At 40.9% G+C, this 21,034-nt stretch overlaps 2 protein-coding genes across 2 annotated transcripts; one reads left to right on the plus strand and one right to left on the minus strand.

Moving 5' to 3' along the window:
* LOC8077115 (serine/threonine-protein kinase SAPK1) lies at nt 3,959-8,502 on the plus strand. Its single transcript, XM_002465139.2, has 9 exons — nt 3,959-4,315; nt 5,578-5,652; nt 6,868-6,969; nt 7,056-7,109; nt 7,185-7,277; nt 7,377-7,469; nt 7,553-7,657; nt 7,766-7,864; nt 7,974-8,502. Exons 1-9 carry the CDS (start codon nt 4,196-4,198, stop codon nt 8,265-8,267), a joined length of 1,035 nt encoding a protein of 344 aa, XP_002465184.1. The 5' UTR covers nt 3,959-4,195; the 3' UTR covers nt 8,268-8,502.
* On the minus strand, nt 12,562-20,053 carry LOC8080458 (F-box protein At1g78280). The gene is made up of 16 exons (XM_002467716.2): nt 19,784-20,053; nt 18,531-18,638; nt 18,323-18,378; nt 18,073-18,215; nt 17,756-17,953; nt 17,477-17,676; nt 16,969-17,068; nt 16,299-16,883; nt 15,773-15,895; nt 15,331-15,411; nt 14,934-15,241; nt 14,609-14,845; nt 14,083-14,167; nt 13,827-14,007; nt 13,337-13,511; nt 12,562-13,018 (listed from the first exon to the last, which is right to left on the minus strand). Exons 1-16 carry the CDS (start codon nt 19,912-19,914, stop codon nt 12,874-12,876), a joined length of 2,856 nt encoding a protein of 951 aa, XP_002467761.1. The 5' UTR covers nt 19,915-20,053; the 3' UTR covers nt 12,562-12,873.

Raw genomic sequence — 21,034 nt, forward strand, 5'->3', positions numbered from 1 at the left:
GGCCGTTCTCTCTCTTTGCAACTGGTTAGTAGGGCCTTGTTTAGTTCACCCCGAAATCAAAAAGTTTTCAAAATTCCCCGTCACATCGAATCTTGCGGCGCATGTATGAAGCATTAAATATAGATAAAAACAAAAACTAATTACACAATTTGTCTGTAAATCGCGAGACGAATCTTTTGATCCTAGTTAGTTCATGATTGGACAATATTTGTTAAATAAAAACGAAAGTGCTACAGTAGCGAAATCCGAAATTTTTTCGGAACTAAACAAGGCCTAGGTAGGTAAAGTTTACCGTCTGTCACATCGAATATTTGGACACATACATAGAGTACTAAATATAGAATATTTACAAAACTAAAAACATAGATAGAGAGTAATTTACGAGACGAATCTTTTGAGCCTAATTAGTCCATAATTGGACACTAATTTTTAAATAAGACGAAAATGCTACTCCCTCCATCCCAAATTGTAAGTCATTCCAAGAATCTTGGAGAGTCAAAACATTTTCACGTTTGACCAAAATTATAGAGAAAAATACTAAGATTTGTAACGTAAAGTGAATATACTATGAAAATATAATTAAGAAAGAATCTAATGATACTTAGTTAGTACCATAATAATTATTATTTTATAATATAAAATTGGTCAAACTTAGAACACCAAGATTCTTGGAATGACTTACAATTTGGGATGGAAGAAGTATATGTTAAACTTTAACACACCCCAAACACCCCGCTGTCGACAAAGAATATAATTATAGAAAACACGTCGATCAAACTAGCTTAAGTCTTATTTGGTGAATTTCGGCTCCTGCTGCTATACTGATTTATTATGATAGAAAAGTAATATTATATGTTGAAATTAGTGCTAATAAGTTCAAACAAACGGTGTGTAAATTTAACCAAATTTATAGTAAATACCATTAGCATTTATGTCTCTAAATAAATTTATTATAAAATTATATTGTATAACTAATTTAATGATACTTATTTTGTTTCATAAGTATAAGTATTTTTTATATAGTTTCAATCAAACTTTAAAGTGTTTAAATCCTTGGAATGCGAGAATTACATCTTTTTGTGGGCAGAGAGAGTATTTTCTAACTTCAACTTTAGAAAAAATCATTTTATTAAAATAACTTCTTCTTATCATAGAAAATAGCAAATGTCTAGAATATTTTTTTCTATATCCACTTTATCTCTCCCACGCTCGCCACACTACACACATCTCTTCCTTCTTCTCGCATGCTTCCGCTGGATGCTACACCACCGTTGCAAGTCCGTTCGCTTGTCTTATCAGTCGTATTTTTTCTATCAGTCAACAATATTTTTCTTTCACGATAAATCAACGAATAATATTTTCAGTCATAGCTTTTCAAACCAGCGAACATGCTTGCGTGGCCCTGCGTTGACTCGTCTTTGGTCCTCCCATCGTTGGGCCACCCTCATGTCGAGAAATGAATTTTGACAAATAGTTGGAGATGTTTAGCATCCTAATCTTCGGGTGCCATGCAATCTAGCACTCCACTATTACGCAAATCAAAGATAGAAAGTTTCTTTGTTTTAGGATATGCCTCAGAAGCGTAGCCAAATTGATCTCGGAACTCTGGTAAGCTAGCTACCATGCACAGACGACCTGGTGAGAGTCTGAGATGATTGTAACAACTTTTAAAAAAGGGGGTCGATTACATTTGGAAAGCCGTCATCATCATCATGCATGTGTGTAGTGCCTAACTAATTAACAACATCATCCTTTTTGCCTGCACGGCGATGTGTTTGTCGAGCCATGCGCGCTTTGGATTTGGATTTACATGCCTGCCTCCGATCTGATAATGATACTCTGTTTTCTATCGCAAAAAAAGAAACAAAAACGAGAGGGGATAGTTGTTCCTCTTTTGATGCTACATGCTCAGGGTCCGGCGTGGCGGGCACATGGTCGATACGCGCATGCCAACCTATTCTTTTGCGATTCCAAGGTCCGTCGATGTGTCTCGTTTTGGTCCCCTTGTCTGTTGTTTTCAGGCCTGGTTTAGTTCATCTTAAAATTTAAAAACTTTTTAAAATTTTCTATCGTATTAAATCTTACGATACATTAAATATAAATTAAAAATAATTAATTATACAGTTAGTCTGTAATTTACGATATGAATTTTTTTAATCTAATTAATTTATGGTTAAAATAATTATTAAATACAAACAAAAATATTACAGTACTAAAATCTAAAAACTTTTTGACGTAAAAACCAGGCATGCAAGGCTGGATGTTCTCGGCGTCCGAGGAAACTCTTGTGATAGTGCCACACTGGTGCTTTTGTTTTTATAAAAGCTAGGCCTTGTTTAGTTTAAAAAAATTATAAAATTTTTTAGATTTTCTGTCACATCAAATCTTACGGCATATGCATTGAACATTAAATATAGATAAAAAAATAACTAATTGCATATTTTACCTGTAGTTTGTGAGACGAATCTTTTAAGCCTAATTAGTTCATGATTGAACAATATTTGTCAAATACAAACGAAAATGTTACAGTGTCCTTTTTGCAAACTTTTTGGAACTACAGGTCTTGTTTACATCCAAAAAGTTTTTGGATTTTGATACTGTAGCACTTTCGTTTTATTTGTGAAACATTGTCCAATTATGGAGTAACTAGACTTAAAAGATTCGTCTCGTGATTTACGGGCAAACTGTGCAATTAGTCTTTATTTTTATCTATATTTAATGCTCCATGCATGTGCTGTAAGATTCACTGTGACAAAGAATCTTGAAAAGTTTTTTGATGTGACGGAAAATCTTGAAATACTCCAGTAATTTTGTACAGAAAGGAGAAGTAAAATTAAAATGTATTTCTCTTGTACTGTTTTATTACGTACTACGCACACGCAAAATGTACAAACTGCTTGGTTTCCCGCCGCCACACGCTACATGCTGCTTGTGGCGCCACCGAGACCGTCGTGGCATATATAGAAATTTAAGTCACGGCTGTGACAGAAAACCAACTAGTAGAAGTTTTGTGGCGTGACGCAAAATTAGCTAGTAACTTTTTTCTTTAGCAAGGAGACCTTTGCATGGCGTGGCAAAACTACGCGGGCAACTGAACGATTAATCAGGCCACTATCATTTACCTTACTGTTTTTTTTTGCGAGGATTACTGAATCTAGTTAAGATGGTTTTAGTTTCTGGAAACGAGTGAAACAAACAATGGTAAAATATAGTAGCAAATTACTATAAAAAGTACCTCTTTTTTCCCTGTCAGGAACGTAGTAATATACAAATCTCAGACCTTGTTTAGTTACACCTAAAATCTAAAAACTTCTCAAGATTCTTACACCGAATCTTACGATATATGAAGCATTAAATATAGATAAAAATAACTAATTATACAGTTTGTCTATAATTTACAAGACAATTTTTTTGAACTTAGTTACTCTATGGTTAAACAATAATTGTCAAATACAAACAAAAATGTTACAATACCAAAAAAATTTCCACCCACAAAACTAAACATGAGTGTAAAGTTAAAACCAGATATCGATGCTATTCCAAAAATTTTTGGAAAATCGACACCGTAGAAATTTCGTTTGTATTTAACAAATATTGTCTAATCATGGACTAACTACACTTAAAAGATTCGTCTCATCTTATTCCGACCAAACTGTGTAATTAGTTTTTTATTTTCGTCTATATTTAATACTCAATGCATATGTCTAAAGATTCGAGGTGACGGGGAATCTAAAAAGTTTTGTAAAATTTTTTGGGACTAAACAAGGCCTAAGTTTAATTGAAAACCGTATAAAGTTTGATTAAAAATATTCAGATATCGAAAGCTATGGCCCTGACCCCTCCCCTGTGTCTGTGTTAGACTTGGACGGCGACCCACCGGCTTGGCAACTCCCCGGACGGCAAGCGCGGCGACACATGGCCGGGGTACAGTACAGCGCTACGTCTCTTTCTCCCCGCTCGCGCGGCCCAGTGCAAGTGCCGACCTCAAACTCAACTCCGCCTCCACTCCTGGACCAGCTGACCTCCCGCTCCCGCTCCCGCTCCGCCCCATTCCCACCACCACCACCGGGGCCCAGACAGGCGCCCAATCTCCACCCCACGCCGCGCCTTCGCCGTCTTCTTCCTCTGCTGCGGTCGGTTAGCCTGGCCGTGGCCGCCTCCTGCTCTTCTTCGATCTCGCGCTGCGAGCTGCGATATGGAGCGGTACGAGGTGATTAGGGACATCGGGTCGGGCAACTTCGGGGTGGCCAAGCTCGTCCGGGACGTCACCACCAAGGAGCTCTTCGCCGTCAAGTTCATCGAGAGAGGGCAGAAGGTAATCAATCAATCGCAAATCATCGCCCGCCCTTTACCTTCCTCAATCCCCCTCTTCAAAGATCATTTTTCCCCCCTCCCCTCCTCCTCCTCCAAAGGAGTCTCCTTGGTGAACATACGCGACTAGCCTGCTTCGTCTCTTCCGCGTCGTCGTCTGATCGCGAACGCGAGCACCCCTCCAAAATGTTGGGGGATTCAGTTTCGTCCTGAAATCTCAGCGGCCTTCAGATCCATCAGACGGAGGTTTGCACTCCACGTTCGAGACTACAGATGCATCGGCCCGAGTGATTTTGTTATGCTTGTCAGAGCTTTTTTTTTTCCTTCTTCTTCAGGGTACTGATTAGTATCCCGTTTTGTCTGATTTGATACGCTGTTTATCACAAAAAAGTTTTCCCAAGAACAAAATAACTGGCGGATAGTATACAGGGAGACTCACTTCCCGGTAGTTTTGGTCCCTTTTTCCCCCGGCTAAAATTGCAACTTGACGGCTTGTGTAATTGGTCGATTCCCCAGTCTTGCTTGACCGGAGACCTCCTTGATCTTTGAGTAGTACACGTGATGGTTTAATTAATAAAGCAAGTCTTGCGTACGGCATTTAGCCCCCAAGGAAGCTACCAGAACCAGACTGATCTACAATTAGTAACTTCTTGTTATTATATAACGTATTCTAAGAGTTCCAAACTAGCATTTGCTTTCAGTGACTACTGTTTTTCGATACAGTTCGGTATCACCCTGGAACATGCTAAACTTGTTTGAGCTCATTCCCTTTACTTTAATGGTTTGGATGGCCTCTCCAAGATTAATATATACACTATCTTTTGGTGGATGTTTCTAGCATATGCGTGATCTGTTCATGCATGCCTGTGAACACGGGGAGTTCATTAATTGACGCTACAGTTTAGTATGCTACGCTGTCCATTGCTCGTTTCTTCTTTTTGTGAGGCTCTGTCCATCGCCTGAATATAATATAGGAGGAGGAGTATTCGGGGATTTCTTTCTCTATACTTTATGCCAGCTGCTGTGGTCACACGTTGTCAAGTTTATCTATACTTCCATTACAAGTTACTTTTTTTTTTGCTTGGAGGATCCTCCATATAATCATCATATTACACATTGGCCCCCTTTGGAACACGGATTTTTTTACTGTTCCTGCATTTTTCATGTGAAAAATTAAATGAACTGATTCCTGCGTTCCAAAGGGGCCTTGAACATAATCTAGCTCAGCTGATTAATCAATCTCACATCTTTTTTCTTGTCTCGTAGATTGATGAACATGTTCAGAGGGAGATTATGAACCACCGGTCCCTGAAGCACCCAAACATAATTAGATTCAAGGAGGTAAATTTCTGAGACATCTATGTTGGAAAGGACATGTTCTGATATGAGTTTGAAGTTGTGTGATTGATAGCTACATACCTAACTGTCTTGAAACTGTTACTTTTGATGCTTTGTAAACGAGAAAAAAACAAATATGTTTCTGTTCTTATGGTTTCAAGTAAGCCAGCCAACCGAACGGACCCACATGTAACAGCTAGAGTACAATAACTGATAAGCATTCATGTGCAATTATTTCTTCTCTTCTCCACAAAGACCTATTCCAGATAGAAAGTGATGGCTATCTGTAGTCCTTTATTTCCGGTACAGGGATAAACGGAATAACGTGGAAGTCTACTTGCATACTTCTAAGGCCATGTACAGTGCACAGGCTCTTACAAAAGCGCTTAGAGGGAGAGAGAAAAAATTACTGCAGCAAGCGTCTCTCAGGTAGCTAAACTTACAATGGAAAAATAAAACAAAGGCGCTTAGCTCGTTCGGTACGAACCGTTTTGTGCGGCAGTGAAGCCTGGGATCATGCAAGAGCCAGTCTAAGCGCTGCTGCTTTTCCGAGCGTCGGTGCCGTCCGCAAGCGCCTGATTTGGATCAGGCTGGAGTACACATTGGCAAAAATGCAGCCCAACGGCCCATAACTGCCCATAAGCATCGACCATTGTATAGGCCCTAAGGGTTCGTCTGATGGCAACTCCAGTGTGATAGTATCTATGATAGAAAAGTCAACAGGCTAACCAGGGTACTTGGTACTTCTATTTTTTTCCCTAATAAGTGGGACCAGTTAGGCTCTCCTTTAAATGCTTATTGACTTTATTTTTTTCCCTAATAAGTCAACGAGTTTATTTGTTGTCTACATCCCCAGGACATTTCAACACATTGTCATTGTGTAATGTATTTACAGCAGTAATGCACATTGTCATCAAGGCTCCTTTTATATCCTTTGCCTGTTGAACGAGATGTTTGAGCCACACTTGTGAATAGTGTGCTGGTGATGGCACGTTTTTAGATATGTTTTATTGTTATGCGACTCTTAGAACCCCATTCATTTACCACTTATCTCTTTTTTTAATAAAGGACTTGCCTCTGTCTTGTACTTATATCTCTGACTCTATCTGCTATTTCTTTCCATTTCATCATTGAACACCTGCTTTGAACTGATTGTCAAGGTTTAATCACCAAAAATCATTTCTAGGTTGAAAATTAAAGTAGTACTTAGTTTTTCAGGTCGTGCTAACTCCCACACATTTGGCAATAGTTATGGAATATGCTGCTGGGGGTGAACTATTTGAAAGGATTTGTAATGCGGGGAGATTCAGTGAGAATGAGGTAAAGAATGTTCTCCACAAGCTTTTGGTATTTTGTTATGACAGAGTATGTCATTGCATCCACTGATTACTACTTACTCTTAATAGGCAAGGTTCTTCTTCCAACAACTGATTTCGGGAGTGAGCTATTGTCATTCCATGGTACAAATTCTGGCAAGTTGCTTTCATGTAATAGCTTTGGTCGAACATTACTAACTCAGTGCCTTTCCCCTGCAGCAAGTATGTCATAGAGACCTGAAACTAGAAAACACTCTCTTAGATGGTAGTGTTGCACCTCGGCTCAAGATCTGCGATTTCGGTTACTCCAAGGTAATTCCTGTGTAGATTATAGTAGTCTCTCAAGGTGTCATTTTTCATCACCTGAAGTCCTGAACTACTTCCTTCCTTTTGGGCCCTTTCCATTTTCAGTCTTCTGTTCTTCACTCTCAACCAAAATCAACTGTTGGCACACCTGCATATATTGCTCCCGAGGTCCTCTCTAGAAAAGAGTATGATGGAAAGGTAATGTCTGTTGTATTAGTGCATTATTTTGATGTTCTAAGCATTGCAACTGAAACCTTGAAACACCGCATGTGAAATTTTAGGTTGCTGATGTTTGGTCTTGCGGAGTCACACTATATGTGATGCTTGTCGGCGCATATCCTTTTGAAGACCCTGATGACCCAAAGAACTTCCGCAAGACGATCACTGTGAGTACACCAATACCCCGCTTTTATGGTTTTCGCAAAAATCAGAAAGTTATTTTGTTTAGTAATAAATCTGGACAATGATATGGAACTCGTTGGTGTCTTGCACAGAGAATACTCAGCGTACAGTACTCAATTCCAGACTATGTTCGTGTTTCAACGGAGTGCAGACATCTGCTGTCTCGGATATTTGTTGGAAATCCTGAGCAGGTACTTTTTTTTTCTCCCCTCTTGAAATAATTCGGCTTACAAGTGCCAAGCTACATCATTTTTAAGTAATCTGTTACGCTCATAATTTGCCTCGCTGCCGCCGCCACAGAGAATAACCATTCCTGAGATCAAGAACCACCCGTGGTTCCTCAAGAACCTGCCCGTGGAGATGACCGACGAGTACCAGCAGAGCATGCAGCAGCTGGCAGACATGAACACCCCGGGGCAGAGCCTGGAGGAGGTCATGGCGATCATCCAGGAGGCGCAGAAGCCAGGGGACGCCGTGAGCCTCGCCGGGCAGCTGCCCTCCTGCCTGGGGAGCATGGACCTTGATGACATTGATTTGGACGATATCGATGACATTGACATCGAGAACAGCGGCGACTTCGTTTGTGCGGTGTGATGCTCTCATGCGTGCGTGATTCAGGTAGCAGAGTAGCAGAGAGCTCCCTTTGGTGGTTGGTGTATGTCTGTAGATCCTTGTTGTGTTATGTTACTTCCATTCGTTTCTGGATCACGCATGTTGTGTAACCGAGAAATTGGCGTTCCTGTGGACAACATACATGATGAACTTATATGCTGAAATCTACCGAAAATCCTCTGTGATCTGCTGAATGAGCACATCGGTTCCCCTGCGATTCCTGTTGCCAATCTGTAATGGTACAACCTTGTATTACTTTATCGATCTGCAGTTCATTTGGAAAGAATAGAATCATTTCAGGGATCCCAATATTAGTAGACAGTTGTGAATTTTGTTGTCGACATTGTGATCCTAACATAAATTTATCACTCTACGCTAGGAGCAAGTTTTTACTACAAGATATGATAGGAAGCTAGTGCATGCATACCCGATCGGAGAAATGTACTAACAAAATACAGAGTACAGACAAAAGGTCATTTATGACTTTCATTTTTCGCTCTGTTCGCTTGAGTTTATTCGTTGAATCTGAGTGTTTTTCTCTCATAGCGAACATTATTTTCAGCCATGACTTTCTTGACAGCTCCGAATTCGGTAGGGAACCTGAGTTTACAAATTATACAAAAGACACGAGCAAAACCTTTGTTACTTTCAATAAAGCACAATAGTAGAAGGCGTAGTATACAGTTGCAGTTTGTGAAATCTTCGACGACGGAAATGACAGAAACTGCACAAGTCATTTTTTTCTCTCCCTTCAGCTACAGTAGAGTATTTTCAATTGGAGCAGTGAGCCCTAAACAAAAGAACCAGTTAATGGCGCGCCCGTGCCACGTCACACAACCAAAGAATGAAGAAGGTGATCGATCACCCATCGTGGAGTGGAGACTGGAGAGACGACGTCGAAGAACGCGATCAGTCTGACCGGATCGATGCGCAAAGCCGGCGGCCACGAACGAACGCAGATCGGTTGGCTACACGCCACGGGTGTTCTTGGCGGGACGCCCGAGGTCCGCCGCCGGGGCCTACGGCGGCGCCATCGTCCTCTCGTGCTTGCGAGGCAGCAGGTGCAGCGGCGCGCGCAGGCCCAGCACAACGGTTCGCTCCACCCGTGGCGGCGGCGGCGGCGGCGCTGATGAGCCGGGTGGTGGCAGCTGAAACGGCTCGAAGACGCGCGCGCGGTGCTCCTCCTCCTCCTCCTCCTTCGGGGCTTGCTGGGCGTACTCGGCGCGGGCGTCGCGCAGCAGCAGGGTCATGAACAGCTCCATGGCCTCCTCGTCGCCCACGTTGTCGAACACGTCCTCCCAGCGCTTCACCAGCTCGGCCCTCGACATGCGCCGCGGGACACCGTCGTCTTTGCCCCCCGCCGCCGCCGCCGCCGCCATGGCTTCGAGTTCGTGATGCCGGACGATCGATCGTTACGCGTGCTCAGCGCGCGGGGCGGCGCGCTAGCTTGCTGCAAGCGTCGTCGTCGGCGGTGCGCGGATGTCTAGTTCTTTTCGATTAGAACTAGGCAGCGATGGGAGAGTTGCAACGGTGACCGCGTGGTCGTCGGCTTATATGGCGGGGAGCACGCGTGCATGCGGCGGGACGGGACTTATTCAGAAGCGGACTCGAACTCGGATCCCACACGGTTCTCAGTTGCGCCGAGTTCGGTGGTTTCGCTTCGGTTTCGGCTTTCCAAAGTGACGTTCGTGATTTCATTCTGATTTCTTCCTACTATTTGGACATTACAAACATATGGGCGCTGCGCTGCCGCGCCTGTAATAGATTTGCCCGACGTTGAATTTGCTTTTCGTCTACCAGTGGAAATTGTAGGAAGAGGAGTAATGATACTAGGCACCCGATCGAGAAAAAAAAATTTCTTTTCATTATATATGCATAAAGTATTAAATATAGATAAAAAATATCTAATTATATAGCTAGTTTACATGTAATTTGCAAGACGAATCTTTTAAAACTAAGTAATCTATGATTGAACACTAATTGCTAAATAAAACGAAATGCTACAGTAGCCTAATCTAAAAATTTTCATGACCTAAACAAGCCCTATCTGATGCTACAGTAGTGACCCAGAACTCAACCGCTGCACTGTACAGGCACTTGAAAAATTTGTATATACTATCCAATCATGTGACTCACTACTAAAATCGAGAACTGCATTGTGTTCCTAAAATTTGTATACTATGCATACTTCGGTACGATTTCACTACTGAAACCGAGTACTCGTTGGGCAATGGGCACCCAGTTTCCCACTTATCGTAAATTTAAATTTAAATGACCATCTCACTAACATTTTGCCCTGGCAGGTCTCTGCATTACGCTTCTGTTGGAGATTTGGGTTGATCAAACTCGGCGCTGACGACTTCGACAAGCAATTCTGGGTCATGTACGTCCAAGGACTCAAGGTGTTCTTGGTCCGAATGGTGTTCCTCGGCGCTGCTGCCGCCTCCAACCCAAAGGCGCAACCAAGTCGTCGTGGTGGAGGAGATCGGCGAGAACTCCATCACGATGTCGATCTCCCTAAAGTACAATCAGAGAGGCCAAGGAAATAGGCAATAGTCTGATTTTTTTTTTAGTTCGGAAGGAGCTATTTTGAGTGTCACATCAGATGTTGACGGAAATTTTATTTACAAGATGTTCTAGCACATTTTGATGAAGGTACGATTGTGAAATAAAATTACGCTGCAGAAATCTTGTATGACTAGAAGCATTGGGCGGCTTTGTCGTGCCGTTCATGGTGCTGGCCAGTGTATCATTGCTGATGGGGCCGGTGTGAGGTGTATATTTTGGTCTCTTCACTTGCTGACCATAACTTGTCTGATTGAATCGTTTCAGTTTCGTGTCCTATAATAGTAATTCTCTAATTGTATATTGAACCCATGTTTTAATCAATCTTGATCCTGTACTGAGTGCATAAATTACTTGGACCAAACTGAGTACACAGTTAGATTAGTAGGAGGAAGTACTAAAATATTGCATTTTTTAAGTTCAACGGGGGGTAGTGTACAGTATATGACGAGGTCACAATATGCTGTTGGATAGCAAGCTGCGCTATGCTACGCGGGTGCTCAAAAGCTGGAGTTCGACTAAGATTGGCAGCGTCCGGTTTCAACTTGCACTGGTGCGCGAGTTGCTGCTACGCTTTGATGAGGCACAAGATTGCAGAGTGTTATCGACACGTGAATTTGAACTACGAAAAAAAATTAAAACCACGAACCTTCGGCCTTCACGTCACTAGCAAGAACGATAGCCAGATAGAGGTCCTGCCTGCTGTTCTTAGCCGAGGGGGATGCCAACACAAAATTCTTCAACTTACAAGCTTGCCACAAGAAGAGAAAGGGCAGAATTGACTCTCTCACGGTGGAGGGATCTCTGGTTGTGAGCAGCGAGGCAATGGCCATAGCTCTGTAGTAGGAAACGCTTTGTGCATCTTTTGTGACCAAGCAGCGGAGACAATGGACCATATTATTTTAGGATGTGTTTTCAGCAGGGAAGTCTGGAATCTGTGCCTTAGTTCTTTTTGACTATAAAATCTGATGAACATCCAGGAGATGGACACCATGGAGTGGTGGATCAGCAGTAGGAAATGCTTGCCCAAACTATCCATTGAGGTTTTGACTCACTGGTGTTTCTAGTCAGTTGGAGCCTCTAGAAAGAGCGAAATGCACATACTTTCACTAGAAAAACAAGCCAACCAATGACACTCCTTCAAACCATCCTTCAAGTGTCCATGTGGATAGCTGCAGGTTTCAGAGCCCTGGGAGCTGTCCACGCCCTTCTTGTTTAGGGCTGGTGGAGTTAGTCGTTTTTTATGTCCTAATGTAATCTCAACTTTAAACTCTTGTGAGCTTGGTGTGTTTCGGTAATCTTTGGATTACCGTGAGTTGTACTTTAACTATCTTTTTCTTTTTAATGAAATACAATGCCATGCATGTTCTCAAAAAAAAAAAAAAAACATAAGGTGAAGATATAACTGTCATGGTCTACCAATCAAATGAGATCTAGTACAATAGCATAGTAGTTGTTCTTTACCACGAAGCTAGAAAAGCTATTTTGGAAGCGGTCTGATAAAACTACCAATGCAAAAACCATGGCAGCAGGAATCACAACTTTGGGACGAAAGAGGTGGTACTCCAGCACCACCCAATTGTATTTCTATTGCATTCTTCCCTTTTTTTTACCGGTAATGCCAAATCTAGCAGTTGCACAAATATTAATAACAGTTAATAATCATAATGCAAGTAATCAAATAATGGGGAAACTGATTGCAGCTTACGTCTAAATCTCGAAACCTACTTCTTCACTTTCTTCATTAGAAAAAAATGTGGAATACCTTCCATCGACAGGAACGAGCGGGTATCACCTAGTTAATATAAAAGGGCAGTTCTCTGCCAGTTTTACATATAGAGTATAATTTAACAGTTTACATACTGCAGAATTATCTGCCTACTGCCCAGGAAAATATGAACATGCCGTGTCAAGCCTTCGTTATTTTTCTACTATATTCGAAGTTACATTTGTCGGAGGAACAACATACATGTCTGTTTAGAAGGTTTTCTTTGTCTTGCTGGTGTTAGTTATGTTGCGCGAACTACAGAGTGCATGACTCCTGGTACCGATTCAGCTCTCCCCAGACTAAGTTTTCAACATCCTCCCAGGACGTTGCAGCCCTCAGCTCCTTCCACAAGCCGAATATAGCTCCCAAAACATTGTCCTCGTGTAGTATACAGTAGCACCTGCAAAGAAAAAAATGCTAGATGAGAATGTTGCTACTGTTTTGCCCAAAGGGCAGCCACCATTTTGCTACTTCCACTGATGTGGTATATCAGTCGCGCCCTCGCGTATAACAGAACATGATGGGTGAGACTTCTGTTGAAAATCCTATGTGGCTATGTGTAACACTAGTGACTTTCAAAGTGCAAAGAAATTGGAGACAGACAGAACCAAACATGGTGGCAATAATCCATTGACCTGGGATATAGATATAGCAAACAGAATGGTAAAACATATATGAAGAAAGCATTGAATTCTGAAACATGCAAAATTCTACTTACATTGCGCGATACGATGCCCTGCTGAACTTCGAATTTCGCACTGAATTGTAGACATCAGTAATTGATCCCCCCCTCAGAAGGGGAAGTTTATAGCTCCGTAGGAATTCCTTGAGAAGGTCTGTATCACCCCGGAAAATATCCAAGTGCAGCGGAATTATGTCACATATAGGATCCCCTGCTCACAAAAAAAAAAGAAATATCACAATATAACTGTAACCTTTACTCCAAACTCGAAAAAAGTGCACATATACTCATCTCTTTGGAGAAAAAAAAACAATCGGAAATTTCAGTGTTTCACACATCGAACCAGGCCACATTACAGAAACCAAGACTGTCCAGGTTCATATTATTGCTTAGGGTTATGCAAACCCCAGTTATTACATCTTTAGTTTCATCAGTCAGGGATGCATGACACGAACACAAAATGCCTTTCTTGTGTAGACATGAAAATGTAATCAATGCTAAGGAACAAAGGTAATTGTCAGCTCACCGATAGACAGATCACTGAAATCAATGATGTGAATTGCATTCATTTTTTCCTGATCTGCTTCATAAACTCTTTCCCTCTCACCAGAAGAATTCAATTTTGTGATCCCCTCAATAAGAATGTTATCATCCATTATATCTGAATGTATCCAAGAGGGGCATGGGTACACCAAGTCACCATTATCCTGTTAATTCAATCAGCAAACATCAAACCTAATGCTTGACACAAGTGACAAAGAAGGCAAACAATGCAAATTTACCTTAACAAACTTGAAGAGGAAGCCCATATTGGGAGGGAGATATTCTTCAGCTTTTTCTACTAGAACTTGTGGAACAGAGTTCCCCCTATCCAGACAAGGTAGAAAAAAAATTCATGTTCAGGTATTAAATCATTTTATCAAATTGAGTAATAACAAAAACATCGCGATTGCATATCCAGCTGAGAGAAGTCTATGCAAATCAATGCATAATTGCGACCATAGTATTGTTTATGCGGAAATTTTAACTATTAAAAACTAATTGTGATAAACCCATTATTCCACGAAGACCTATCTAACATAACTCTGGCAATTGAAGTCCAAGTACAGTGAGTGCAAAATCATAAGTTTTTTAATGAGCCTTTTTATATTTTGATTAAATTCTTATTTCACTCTGGTTGCAACTTGCAACTTAAGATTGAAAAATGACATGCTCTACACAAATAGAAACCAGAGAAAGAAACCATTGTGTTTTAGTGACCCCTTCAAACTAGTCTGAGTAAATATGTCTCACATGATTCTAACTCACCAGTTAGCTAGGTGCTTCTTTACATTTTGCTTTCTCCTATTTAGAGTAGAGACTAGTTGCTGCCATTCAGGTAGAACCGTGGCATCATCACATGTTCCTACCACTTCTTTCACATCATTGTTCCCAGATTCAGATAATTGCTCCACAGGTGGCAGGGATAATAGATGTATGTTTTGCATTTGAACTCCCAAGGATGATGCAAGATGAAGAACATCAGTCTTTGACAGCATATCACGGCTGAAAAAGAGCAGGTTCACAAAGTCATGAACTCATGATCATTACACAACTATAATTCTCTTGGGAGAACAAAAACCTGTATACTTACATGCGAGCAAAAATATCTCCTTTGCACTTTCTCGTAACCATGTAAGGCCAAATTGGTCTGTCTGAAACATCAGTTGAACTACTCATTCCAAATCGTTGCTTGCTCCAAAGCCCAAGAGGAAAGCAACTGTTTGCATAAGAAACCTCCAATGGGTAGTGTTTAACCAAAATTTCTGGTATTCCTTTTCCATTCCATGGAACCGTCCTGTAGATATCATCCTTATACTCAAGGAAGCCACTAGCAATTATCTCAGGAATGTGATTGATCAAAGGTGAACCACTTTTTTGCAGGAGATCATAGAACTCAAGCTGCAGCAGAACAATCAAGTATCACCATAACAGAAATGACATTCTGAACCACAAGAAGTTGCAAAAAAGGCAATAGCCCAATACAATACCTCTGTGCCCAAACCATGGACAGCATAGACTAATCCTCCTTCAGCATATATTTTAATCACATTGCCCGAGACAATGAAGACCTGAAAAGTTTGTAACATATGTTACAAATAACAGACACGCAAAAATGCATTGCAGCTTGAAAAAGTTGAAATTATGCCATTTGAATACTGTATTGAAATTTCACTTTCACAATTCAGATGATTTGATTGTACATCAGGGAGCAGTGACCTTACTAAGCTGAATACACAAACACATTAACAACTAAACTAGGTTGCATGACATCTGAAATGTATCTGTTTCCATGTGCAATACATAAGTGTGGAGTAAGCCTTTAAAATCAATATTGTAGTACACAGCACAGTGTTAGGAACAGCTAAGCTGATTTGTAATTATAGTTTCTTGATAGTAGTAACTCTTACACACTAATGAGAGAGTACTTACTGGGTTGCTACCAGTGCCAACAGGAAGCTTCTCATCCTCTGTGGGTGGCGGTAAACTATGGCATGCACATATCTCCTCTAAGCATGAATACCATTTGTCAACATTTATTGCAAGGCACGCACCCTGTAGGAACAGGGAGATAGTTAGCACTAGGAAAGAACATCCTCAACAAACCTTCCAAAAGTAAAAAGTAAAAAAACAAATCCCCCTATTCCAGAATGTAAGAGGTTTTAGTTTTGTCCTAAGTCAAACTTCTCTAACTTTGACCAAGTTTATAGAAAAGTGCACCAAGATCAACAACAAATTAGTTTCATTAAATCCAACATGAAATATGTCTTGATAGTGCATTTATTTGGTATTGTAGATGTTAATATATTTTTCTACAGACTTTTTTCAAAGTTAGAGAAGTTTGACTTGGGACAAAATTAAAATGTTTTACATTTTGCAACAGAGGGAGTACATGATAATTACTTGCACAGAACACTGGGGACAGTAAAATTTAAAGAAACAACAGAGCAAAACACACCTTCCATATTAGTTCTCTCAGTTCAGGTTTAAGAACCCAAAGCCTGCGCAGCCATTCTCTTGCTTCTCTCTGCCCTAATGAATTAGTTGGACTCCAGAGAGAAGAATAATGATCCCTTTCTTTCTCAAGGAATTGTGACAAGAAATCAATATCATATGAGAAATCTTGATTCTCCAAACTCTCCTGAACACCTGAGAACTCAAATGCAGAACAATGATTTATGCTATTTGAGGTTCTTAGTGGTTCAGAACTTTTAAGCCTTTTTTCCTTACGACTCATATCAGGGTGGTTCCATCCACTCATTGTGACAGATGGATGATTTTCATTATCTTTAATGAATTTTCCTGGAACAGCAAGTAAGCCAGCACGGCAAACTCCTTTGTGTCTGTGACCAGGTGCCATATCCAAACATACATGCTGAAAATTAGACTGGTTTACAAAGTTCTGTGTCACTGCAATTGTTGTCTCGAGATTCAGAACGCAATGCCACCACCCACTAGGAACAAAAATGGTCTCTCCTGGCAATTGTGTGCATTCCAATGGCTTCTCTTGTTCAGGAAGGTGTGGATAGATATCAAGCCACCACTGTAGATCAACACATGAATCTTAAATGCTCTGGAAAAAGAATAGAAACTTTTGAGAAAAGTTAATACAGTTTTAAGAAAATCACCTGCAATGACGTCGGAGTTTCAATGTCAACATCACCGTCTTCATCATTTACATGTACTGTGACACCACCAGGCACTCTTCCTGGAGGGTACAATGCCCATCTATGAAATAAGATGGATCTTGTGAGGGAAACATCAAATTTTATATTCATTAAAAAGTTAACATTATCCACACTAGGGACAATCAGCAAGAGTAGCAAAGGTTAACATACATATTCCATTGTCCAAGATACAAGTACGAAGATTGGTGAACATAAGTGAAGTTTCAAATTAATGACTAAAACATAAATAAGCACATCAAGGGGGCAACTCTTTCTCTGTCTCTGATTCTGAAAGACGAATAGAAGTAGTCCTAAAAAAATATTTTCATGACCTCAAAGCGCCACAAGTTTAGAAGTTAGCAATCCAAAAAGTGTAATAAGCACCCGTTAAGTTGCAGGTACCAGAATTTGGAATAATTAAGGCTATTAGGTAACATTTAATACAGATAACACAAGAAGGGACTCTAACCTTTTTCGGCCACAAAGAAGAGTATTCCATGCACTCGTCAGTCCTGGATCAACATGCCAAGAAGCACCTGATCTCTCTGGTCCAATAATAAGCCATCTGAATGCTGGTCGTTGGTCATAATCCAAGATATCAAAAAAATCTTCTTGGAATAAATGAGGGACACTATAATCTTCAAGTAATGTTGGTGCTGATTCTCCAAACTGCAATGATTTGCCAAATGAGTTTTTCTCTGCTGGTAACTTTTGTAGTAAATGAAATGAAATGATGAATACAGCATACCTTATCATCAAATATGTATAGAGGGTCTTCATCATGCTGGAGTTCCATGTAAGAAACATAATCCTTCAGTTTCATTGTTATCTTCTGAGGACTTCTTTGTGATATCCTGAATGGAACTTCACCAAAATCCTTAGTCAGTTGCTGCAGTGTCCATTTTGTCCTTGCAGGCCAGGTTTCAGCCAACTTTGTAAGCAAAACCTAGTATTGTAATACCAATAATATGTTTTCAGGGGTGGGTGGAACTCAAGAATAAATGCAGAAAACTCAAGTGCTGTCATTAAAATTCTATATTAAACTGAAAGGTTCACATGACTTACTGGGCCTTTTCCATCATACTGAGAACGAAATTGATCCAATAAAAGGTCATCTTTCCTTTCCACATGTCCATCGTCAAAGGAAAAACTACTCAAAGTAGTAAAACATCTATACCATCTCCTGTATAGATGCAAAGAATTGAATCCTGCAGGAAAGTAAGCATAAAAACGTAGAGGATAAGAGAAAAAACAATCAATGTCTCACCTTATCTAAAACAACAGAAATAGAAAACAAAGCGTTCATGTAAATTACCATCGAACTGACGAGGCTTCTGCAAAATCTCCATGTTTTCTGAACATAGACCAAGCCTGAAAATGAAGCAATTAGTGTCTCACCTTTTGAAAATGGTCTTCGTTGATCAATAAGGATGACATCCTAGACACTAAAATTTACACGATAGAATGGCTAGCATAAGTAAGTAAAACTTGCCAAATGTTGCAGGACTTGAATTTGCACGTACCTACATAACGTCGTCTTCTTCCACGAACCTTTGTATTCAAGAGGGCCCCCAATTGAAAGACATTTGGTCATCCAGAGAGGTTCTTCATTACAAAGTATGTACATGACACTGAAAGTGATTTAAAAATGAAACATAATTCCAAACCCTATATGAATATTAGGTATAGATACTAGCAAGACAAATCACTAAGAAAATATAGTGTAAGGAGCCTAATTTTGTGCTCACATATGAGATCGTCATATGAAGAAAGTAATTTTGAACTCTTTAAAAATTGGGTCTCTTTCATTGACCCTCAATGGATGAAACAAACCCTCCACAGCATTTGTAGTCCTGAGAGCAGGCTTAATTCCAAATAAATCCCAGGTAATGCAATCCTCAAAGGAAAAATTGAAAACATATCTAGCAGATCCAGACACATTTATGCACATCATTGGGAGGAGTGGATAAGGAGTTTTTTTCCCCTGTTTTTTAATTTTTTTTTTCTGGAGTGATCATCTTTGAGGGGGTGTTTTTAGTTCCCTTTTTCCCAAAATTTTTTTGGTTTTGCCATTTGGTGCATCATTTTGCATAATGGAACTAAACACCATGTAAAATTTTTGGCAAAAAGGTGATTATTCTCCGTTTTGGATTTTGGCAGGGCAAAAAAACCAAAAAGAGCCTCAAGAGGTTCATGAAGGGCAATAAATTCTGCATTTTGGATGGAACTAAACATGACCCTGAAAAGTTTGGCATTTTGCATTTCATCACTCCAAAGTAGTTGGCATTTTGCATTTTGTATTCCATGGGGGAACTAAACACCCCCTGAATCTGTTTGTAAAATGGTCATTTTTGAAGACTATACACTGTTTCCTTTCTCCATGCAGAGCTAACTGCGATCAAACAGATTCTGTGCTCGATCATGTATCATTCATTGACGATGCCTTCAAGCAAATCGATTCAGGATAGCACATAGCTTATGAAAAAACCACGCACTGCACTCCGCAAGGGCACCCATCCCTAGGACCTGTTCATTTCCGCACATTCTGGCGTCCATACTACCGCCTCACCTTTCAAAACTGCAAAATTCAGCTACAAGCAAAAGGCACTCACGTCCCAGGACTCGGACGCCAGAATATATATAATCCGCGATTCCTATAGCTAGAACTAGCTACCACGAGGGAGCTAATCGCGAAGATGATAATAATAAAAAAAAACCGAAGACAAAGCCAAGGGAAGGGAAGAGCTGCGGGCCGGCGGGCGGGCGGGTACCGCACCTGCTGACGCACGCGAGGCGTCCGATGTCGGCGGGCGGGAGTAGGTCGACGACGGCGCAGAGCACCTCGTCGGGGAGCACGGCAAGGGCGCCCAGCGCCGCGTCCCTCCGGCCATTGCCCGCCGCTTCCATCGCGCCCCCCGGTCTGGACGTCTGGTCGCTGGTTGGTGGGTCGGGTTGAGCAGAGAGCCCGAGGCCTCTCTTCAGATCGGTGGGAATTGCGCGTGGGAAACAAGCGAAGAAGCAGGGGACGCGGTGGACCACGCGGCGCGGCCGGCCGAGGGTCCTCTTTATTTGTAGCGGGGGAATCGGATTCGAGCCCGGGGCGCTTCCCCTTCTGCTTTGGCGCCCCGCTAAAATACGTAACCGAGGCGATAACGCGTGAATCGAAAGGAGGTCCAAAGACACGCGGTATTAATAAACGCGGAAATTGGAAGTGCCTGTTGGGTGGAGAAAGAAACTGAATAAAAGCCTCGCCAAAAGATTTTTTTATTAAAAAAAGGGAACAAAAAAGAAAAGAAAAAAAAACTGACGACAGAGCCAAACTTAGCACCACCGCACATGTGTCTCAAACAGATAGATGTTTTTTTTTTCCGAATAAGCACGAGTGTGCATATCTTTACATTAGGGCCCTGTTTAGACTCTAGATGTAGCTAAACAGCCATTTGGAGAAATGAGCACTTTTTGAAAAAATGGATCTAAAAGAGGCCTGTAAAACTTGGGCTTTAAAAATTTAAAATTTGAGACCTTGGAGCCTCAAAAATGTGTAAACTTACTTAGGGACGCGTGTCTTGTGTGTTGCAAATCAAAAAAAATTTGAAAAGCATCTAAACACCTAGTTGGAATGTAAGTTTACAGCCAAAAGTTTTGGGATGTAAAGATTTGGAATTTAAACAGGCCCTAGATGTGGTTGATGTTAGAAATCGAATCACATTCTTCTTCCATCTTCTTTTGGTGACTCGGTGTGGAATCTTAGGTTTGCTGAGATGTTTATTTACTTTTTGTGTAGAGGATGAAAATGACTTTTGCGATTTATTAAGGCATTGATACGAGTGGTATATAGCACTATATAATTGCACGACGACCATTTTGTTGTGCCAAATGAAATTTGACGGCACACAACACGAATTTTCTGGCTCTTAAAAACGACAAATATACATGCCTGCGACTAAAGTTCGTACCACATGTGGCTATCTGGCGAGCCAAGAATCTAAGGTCACGAATTGATGCTCATCTAGTCATGCGCTATGAC

The sequence above is a fragment of the Sorghum bicolor genome, chromosome 1 (genome assembly GCF_000003195.3).
Source record: "Sorghum bicolor cultivar BTx623 chromosome 1, Sorghum_bicolor_NCBIv3, whole genome shotgun sequence".
Lineage (NCBI taxonomy): Eukaryota > Viridiplantae > Streptophyta > Magnoliopsida > Poales > Poaceae > Sorghum > Sorghum bicolor.

Bases quoted from the DNA above. Each gene is read 5' to 3' on its own strand.
- LOC8080458 (XM_002467716.2), bottom strand. From the start codon at position 19,914: ATGGAAGCGGCGGGCAATGGCCGGAGGGACGCGGCGCTGGGCGCCCTT. The intron at 16,884-16,968 runs GTGATTTTCTTA...GTTGATCTACAG, and splicing joins AAACTCCGACGTCATTGCAG to TGGTGGCTTGATATCTATCC. The intron at 13,019-13,336 runs GTAAGTAGAATT...TTTTCTTTGCAG, and splicing joins AGGGCATCGTATCGCGCAAT to GTGCTACTGTATACTACACG.
- LOC8077115 (XM_002465139.2), top strand. From the start codon at position 4,196: ATGGAGCGGTACGAGGTGATTAGGGACATCGGGTCGGGCAACTTCGGG. The intron at 4,316-5,577 runs GTAATCAATCAA...CTTGTCTCGTAG, and splicing joins TCATCGAGAGAGGGCAGAAG to ATTGATGAACATGTTCAGAG. The intron at 7,110-7,184 runs GTACAAATTCTG...TTTCCCCTGCAG, and splicing joins TGAGCTATTGTCATTCCATG to CAAGTATGTCATAGAGACCT.